This window comes from Rhagoletis zephyria, unplaced genomic scaffold (assembly GCF_001687245.7).
Source record: "Rhagoletis zephyria isolate East Lansing unplaced genomic scaffold, Rhagoletis_zephyria_1.1 Rzeph_scaffold_00343, whole genome shotgun sequence".
NCBI lineage: Eukaryota > Metazoa > Arthropoda > Insecta > Diptera > Tephritidae > Rhagoletis > Rhagoletis zephyria.
The window spans coordinates 184,976-192,689 of record NW_016157427.1 but is presented as its reverse complement, the minus strand read 5'-3'; the positions used below and the strand labels follow the sequence as shown (position 1 = coordinate 192,689).

Here is a 7,714-nt window from a genome sequence, read left to right as displayed (position 1 = left end):
CTTCAGGAGTCCCTCAAGGTAGCCACCTAGGCCCGGTTCTGTTCTTGCTTTTTATAAACGATATTTCTACAGATATACAATTTTCCAAAATTTTAATGTATGCAGATGATGTACGTTTAAATTAATGAAAGGTCTTTGCTACAATCAGGCTTAAACAGCATGGGTTACTGGTGTCAAGTAAATCGTATGCCTCTAAATCTTAGGAAATGTAAAGTAATGTGCTTCTCGCGAAGAGCTGTTCATCCCGCTTCTTAGACAATAGGTAACCATAACCTGGAACAGGTATACAATTTTGTGGCCCTTGGTATCACAATGGATCCTAAGCTTTATTTTAATCTTCATATTAATGTGACAGTCAACAAGGCTAAAGGTGTACTTGCATTTGTGAAACGATGGTCAAAAGAATTTTGTGACCCTTATATCACTAAAACCCTGTTTACAACATTAGTTAGGCCAATTCTGGAATACGGTTCGGTGGTTTGGAATCCAAGGTATCAAATTTACTCAGACCAGATAGAATCAATTCAAAAACAATTACTACTTTTTGCTTTAAGAAATTTACGTTGGGATTCTCAATATAACCTCCCACCTTATACGAGCCGATTAAAACTTATTAATCTTCCTACACTTTCCAGCCGCAGGCAAATGCTTGGTGCAATTTCTATAGTTAAATTACTAACAGGCTCAATTTCAAGTCCGCTTCTTCTGGGCGAAGTTAGCCTTAATGTTCCCTCCCGGGTATCAAGACACTTTTGTCCCCTATTTCTGAAAGCTTGTAAAACTAATTTTGAATTGCACGACCCACTCCGTTGCTTATGCCAGGATTTTAACTCTAATTCCAGCACGTTTGATATATCAGATCCGGTTTTCAGCATTAAGAAATCGATACTGTCCTCTCTCAATAACAATTTGGGAAACAAAGGCCCGTAGTTATAGTCATAATTAAATGGACTCTAAAGTTAATTGCAGCTTTTTGACATAATGTTCAATGGGTTTTTTAATTGGAAAAGCTTCGACTAGCTTTAGTGTCGACTTCATTTTGACTATAACTATGGGCCTTTGTTTCCCAAATCCATGTCTAAGGATGGGAAAATACTGACTACAACTACGGGTTTGCCCGGGATGTAAAAGTTGATTTTTTGCATTACAGTTAACTACTACAGGTCGGAAAACTTTTTAAAATTTGCAAACTAGTTTGCGTTATTAAATGTTCGCACTAAAAACATAGATCAAACTAGCCTGGTAACATAATATTTAATAAATTACGAACTGATTGGACAATAAAACATAAAAATCATTTCCTTCAACTTACGAATATTTATGGGAAAAGGTATCCAAATTTACACTGAGGAAAAAAACGAAGTATCCCTCAAAATTTAATGCGAAAATGTATCCAACTGGATACATATGTATCAAAACGGCAACACTGCCTAACACCTCCCTTTTTTACAAATTGTTAGTTTCATCTTTTGCTGTGCAATAACAATTGTACTGTTGTTTTACATTTAATAAATAACTCCTTCCGTTCTGGATCTTTTTGGCAGTTATTTGAAGAACTTATCTAAAATGGTTGTTTGTGGATTAATATATTCTAAAAGACTGTTAAGCATAGGAGTTTACTAAGGCTGACTGTCATTAAAATTTTTCACTTAATATTTTTGTAAAATATTTCACCCCGTTTATAATGTGATTATCTAAATAAGGGTGTAAGAGACCTTAGTAATTGTTGGTTTAATATTACTACTTATATAGAGAATAATTTAATTCATATATTATGCTAAATTCTGCGAGCCAAATAGCTCATTTGCTGTGTCTGTAATGAATACTTACGATTTACGTATTCCAGCAGCGTATCGGAGGACTGTAACCAAATATTACAATAAAGAAGTCTACAATAAGTCTACTTAAATTCGATACGAAAATAAGAAAATTAATGACAATGTCTTGTCATTCCAATGGCGCTATGAATGAATCAGACGATGAGCGTGAGCTTACCAGCCTGACCTGGTTAATGGAGCTGCGTAATCAGAATTTTAGTTGGCCAAATGTTATGCACCCGGCTACTTTGGATGATGACACGAAGAATGGCCAAAGCAACGAGACCACCGCAGAGGAAGATTGCCGACAGCAGGAGCTGTATGCTGAAACCGCAAAGAAGGACTGTCCGAATATTGGCGCACTCAATAATGAAGCGGGACTCAACAAAAACGACAAGAGACGCACTGATGCTGATGCTGCTACAGATAAAATGCCAATGCCAATCAATAGCGGCGATGAGAAGAGCGCTAGGCGTTTGGGGAATGGCAAATGCATTGAGAAGCCAAGTAAAAAGCCAACAAACGTAGCGGTGCAAAGCCAGCAGCCACAAATCCAATTGAAAAGAGCCACACCAGCGGAACGATATGAAATCTTTCTGGAAAAGGTGAAAAGGTAATAGCGTTGGTTGGCAGATATGTATTCTCTCTTGCCTTGAACTTCTTTTAAGGCCTGTATGCAGTTCTCAAGAAAAGCTAAAATTCCATACAAAATGACGTACAAGAAATGGCTAAGAAATTTTCTTGAGTCAAATTTCCTTCAGACAGTACGCAGTTCATAAGAAATTTGCTACCCTTTTTACTACGGTTTTCTAAAGTTTTTTTGTGAAAAAAGAGCACAAGGCAACCCAGGTTTGCAACAGAAATATATGCCCGTTCCATTATTTCTTGAGGAAAGAGTGAGGCAACAGGATGTGAAGTATCAAAAATGTCAAAATTCCTTGGACACACACACGAAATAATGGCAAATTTTTCTTGACCGATTTCTTGAGAGCTGCATACCAGCCTTTAGCAATCAATTTATAATTCGTACAGATTGAAAAAAGTACGGTTTTTAAAAAACAAAATTATTTTTTGCCACAATCGCTGAGAGCCAGCTTAAGAAATTTTGACGTTTGCTAGCATTTTTTAAATTTTCTCTCGCCGTCATTTCATTTGTTTGTTTTTATTTTCACTCAAACCAAATAAATATATTTCTGTCGAAACAAAAAAGTTTGAATCTGCATACATACATATGTATGTATGTAAATAAATAAATGTAAGCAATTGTGTATAAGGAACTTCTGCCCTCATGTTAAATCGAAGATTTTGGCATACATTTAAAAATATTGTACTTTTCCAAAGAACCATCTTTTGCTCAGGTTCAGAAGGTGCAGAAGTTGAGCGCAACCGTTGCTAAAAAAATTAATGATCGTAATGCGTCTTCTGAACGGCTTGATACATTAGCTGTTAAATTCAAAACACACAACACGTTGTCTCAAATGATCAGAAAAATATTACGATCATCTAACACGCAACTGTTCAGTTGATCAGAAGTACAAAACAACCCGCTGTTGCGATTGCACCTTCTGAACGTGCCCATTAAGTCAAGTGATGTGGCAAAAAATTAGCCGAGCATACATAGGGGCAATTTGGCAAATCCCTTTTCATAACACCACAAACCTCGATCAATTTTTTCCTTTATACGGTAATTACGGGAACTTAAAAAGCTTCATATTGCTTTGCTTGCAGAGGACAACGGAATTTTCGCAGCCCTTAAAGCAGCAACTCATTTTTCTTCTCTAAATTTATAAGTTTACCCACATTTGAATAAAAAAAAAATCAAATCATAAAATTTCATTTGTTTATTTCGAATTTATTTGACATTTGAATCATTTCGAGAGAGAAAACTCAAAATTCCAGCAAACGTCAAAAAAAGCCCAATGGCGGACGAATTGAGCGAGCAGTTTTTCCTTTAAACATTTCTATCATGGTCTACACCATGATTCAATAACACAAGGTTATGTAATTTGTGACAGCTCAAATCTGACACTCCTTTATCCAGATTTGTATTTTGGAAGTAGGAGAAAGGGGAAGAATGTGATCGCCTTTTGCGAAAACGGTAGTAGAAAGGTACTGAAAAGGTGCACAAAGTATACAATTAGAAGTAAAATGTGTATAATTAATTCTATGTGAATTTGCAATATATTTGGTTTACGTATAAATATAGATTTTTAATTTAAGTTATTCGTCATTTCCTGGAACAAATCTAGAATAGCGACCGTTCAGCTATGCAAAAACGAAAAATGCAGATCAATAGAACTTTTCACGCTCATTTCAACCATGCCAAAATTATTTAGCGCAAGTAAAATATAAAGACGTTTTAGAAGGTTAGAGTTAAATTTTTAAATTTTTTTAAATATTAATATCTTATGAACCACATTACCGATTAAAAAACTAATAACGTCACCATAAAAATAATCAGTTTATCTTTCAGCTGATATACACAATTGAAATTGTTTTTTATATATTTAAACCAAAACCACTAAAAAACGAACGAATTTTTTCATGAAAAAACCTTTTTGGAAAAAACTGCATGATTAATGGTAAAGAAATTTATATTATTTAGAAATCTATTATCTTCAATTCGATATACATATTTTATCATGATCTGCCTTTGGATTTTAAGAATTAAGTGATAATAAACAAGTAAGAAAGTCTAAGTTCGGGCGGAGCCGAACATTAAATACCCGGCGCAAGTATTAAATATATGTTTTCCACCTTTCCGAAAGCTACCGCTACATGATAAGCCGGGGTGTATACATTTTAAGTAAATTAGCGTCCTTAAATTTCGAAATATTGAAATTTCAAGCATTTCTGAAATTTACCGTTATATGAAAAGCGGCCTCAATTTTAGTCCGATTTCAACAATTTTCAACGGTTTGCTTTTATGTGGCAAGCACAATAACCATACCGAGCTTGGTACAAATTGCTAGAACGGTTAGCGAGATACATATATGTGATCACAAGTGGGCGGTGCTACGCCCATTTTCCAAAATTTTGTCATAAACGTATTTCTTGGTAAATAATTGTTGCAACCATCAATTTTGAATAAATTAGCTTCAATATTTACTGATTTATCGAAGATTTTGTATTTCTCGAAATTACCGTTATATGGGATGTGGGCGTGGTTATTGTCCGATTTTAGAAATTTTCGGCCATTTGGTATGCTGTACCAGGACCAACAACTGTGCCAAGTTTGGAAGAAATTGGTGTAGCGGTTACCAAGATATACACATGTAACCATAAGTGGGCGTGGCTACGCCCATTTTCCAAAAATTTATAATATTCATGTTTTCCGTCTGAAACTCATTGTAAGTATCAATTTTGAGTGAATTATCTTCAGTAGTTACTAAAATATCGCAGTTTTCGTATTTCTTAAAATTACCGTTATATGGGAGGTAGGCGTGGTTATTGTCCGATTTCGCCCATTTTCAATACCATCCGTCCTACGCCCAAAAGAAGTTCACGTACCAAGTTTCGTTAAGATATCTCAATTTTTACTCGAGTTATCGTGTGCACAGACGGACGGACGGACGGACGGACGGACGGACGGACAGACAGTCACCGCTTAATCGATTTCTCTTTTCATTCTGATCATTTATGAATACATTTGTCTATATCTATCTCGATTCGTTTTGCATGTTACAAACAACCGTTATGTGAACAAAGTTATAATACCCTTGTGCACAAGTGCGCTCGGGTATAAAAATATAAATAAACAAAGCAAATAAACCTCTTATATCTTCTTTATTTTTAACCTGCGCCAAATAAATTTGGTTTCGTTGAAATCAGCGAAAAAAGTTCGATCAATCGGCACTTTTGGTTATTTTATAGCTACCGTGCTATTCTAGACCTGTTTCTGATAACTACGCAAACGAAGGTGATGCCAACGAATATTTAGTATGAAGAATTTTTGGTTTTACTACTAATATAACTAAAAACTGTAGAGTGAGCAACATTCTGCACAAGTAAAGGAGCCAATTTTATCTGTGGGAGCGAGAAGACTGTTTTATTACAAAACCTTTCTATTATTGAATCATGGGTCTACACCATAATGTAATAAACAAAGTGAAATAAATATATGACGTACGCCTATTTGAAAGTTTAAATGTAAACAATTCATATACATATTTGCCTACATTAACCCTCTTGTGACTTTTGTTCATGTAAGGCACGATGAACTACATAACCTCAAAGAATGTTTGTATGTCTTTATAAGAATGCATTATGGTTTAGCGAATTAAAATACAATTTCTTTACTTGCTAGGTAAGATAACAATTCCATAGCCCTTAAAGTACTGGATTCTGTAGACGTTGCACATTAGGTCAAATGATAACTTTTTCTGTGCGAAATTAAAAGCAGCTAAAATGTTGCATTATTTTAATGTAAAAAGATGGCAAGCGTTAATTAAAAGTGTAAAGGCAGTAAATAAAATATGAAAACATGACTTAGCTTTCGTAAAAAAGACTTTTCTGCTTTTTTGTATGTTCAAATGATGAGTATAGGAGTGTTCGCTATGCAGCTGCCAGTAAGAATTAGCCAGTAACAAAATTCAGAGAACAAGGTACCTTACTCTCCCAAAGAGAGAAACTTACTAAGTTTTGCGCGAACAGGAATTAGCAAACATTAGCAAGCTTCACTGCCAGTTGGCGTCCACGGTTGCATTTCGAGCATAATAAATTTTTTAAATTATTTCAGGTGGAAACCAAAACAGGACCTATACGTATATTTCTTCTTATTCTGACTTTCTTCAACATACGCTTCAATTTCATTGTGGAAGTCACTGTCGAATTTCCTATATCGACAGTGGTGTCGAGTGCGTTCCGATTACGAATACAGCTTTTTCAGCCGAGTATCTTTCAAATGTTTGGAATTAATTAAATTAATTGAATAAACGAATATTTACATACTTCTTTCATTAGTAAATCGCAACAAGATTGTTCATTTTTAAATTTAACGAACTCGTTGATTCAAATTAATGTTGACAAAAATGCAACCGTGTGCCACAATCCTGCTTGCAAATTCTTACTGGCAAAAATTTTCCCAGCACGAATTTGCAACTTCCCCTCCAAATGAAATGTCAAAATTGTGCTCTCTCCTTGCAAGTTTTACTGGGTTTTTGGCTAAACGAACACGATTTGGTAACAATTGGTACCAACTTGTACAAATTTTTTGCATAGCGAACACTCCTTATATGTGTTTAAGTAGTACTCAAAAACATTGTCCAATTCGCTGTATTTTGACACAAGCTATTTGCTTACCATTAGCTACATAATAAAATAAGTATGGTCGCATGTACATAAATGGTTTCTTCTAGCGATTAATTATGGCATTATCGAAACTCCTAAATTAAAAAAAGAAAAATATTTACTACATGTCTCGCAGATATGCCTTGAGGAGAGATTCCTAAAGCAGTTAGTCTTCAAAAAGCACTTCATTTTCGCTTGAGGTTTCAGTATTCCCAAATTCTCCAGCGATATTATTTAAATATATTCAGAATGCAAATGCTGCTTTGTGACACATTTACCAAAAATCGCTGGTAACTTCCTGAAAAGAATACGAATGTTCTTGAAACTAATTTGTGAAAAGAATGTTCAAAGCCCTATTCGCATGTGTATAAAGTTAGCGAAACAACATGAAGAAAAAAATGTGGCATATACCTATGAATTTGCGGTTTTTTGCCGTTAATTAGTTGTGGAAAAAATAATTTTGTCGCTCTTGTATTTTTTTAGATATAAGGTGTTTTGCTAACTTTATTGTTTTTTTTTTTTTGTAATTATAGTTGTTGCTACCTTTTTAATTAAAATTTTGTCAAAAAAATTGGATTCACTTGGAAATAGATAGCTCTGTTCTCTTT

At 34.5% G+C, this 7,714-nt stretch overlaps 1 protein-coding gene across 1 annotated transcript in view; it reads left to right on the top strand.

Moving 5' to 3' along the window:
- LOC108359126 (forkhead box protein O) overlaps positions 1 to 7,714 on the top strand; it is a 170,167-nt gene that overhangs the window by 61,985 nt on the left and 100,468 nt on the right. The window contains exon 2 of the mRNA XM_017610804.1: positions 1,850 to 2,430. Coding sequence (XP_017466293.1) covers positions 1,934 to 2,430 — 497 coding nt within the window. The 5' untranslated portion in view covers positions 1,850 to 1,933. The remainder of the gene's footprint in view (positions 1 to 1,849; positions 2,431 to 7,714) is intronic.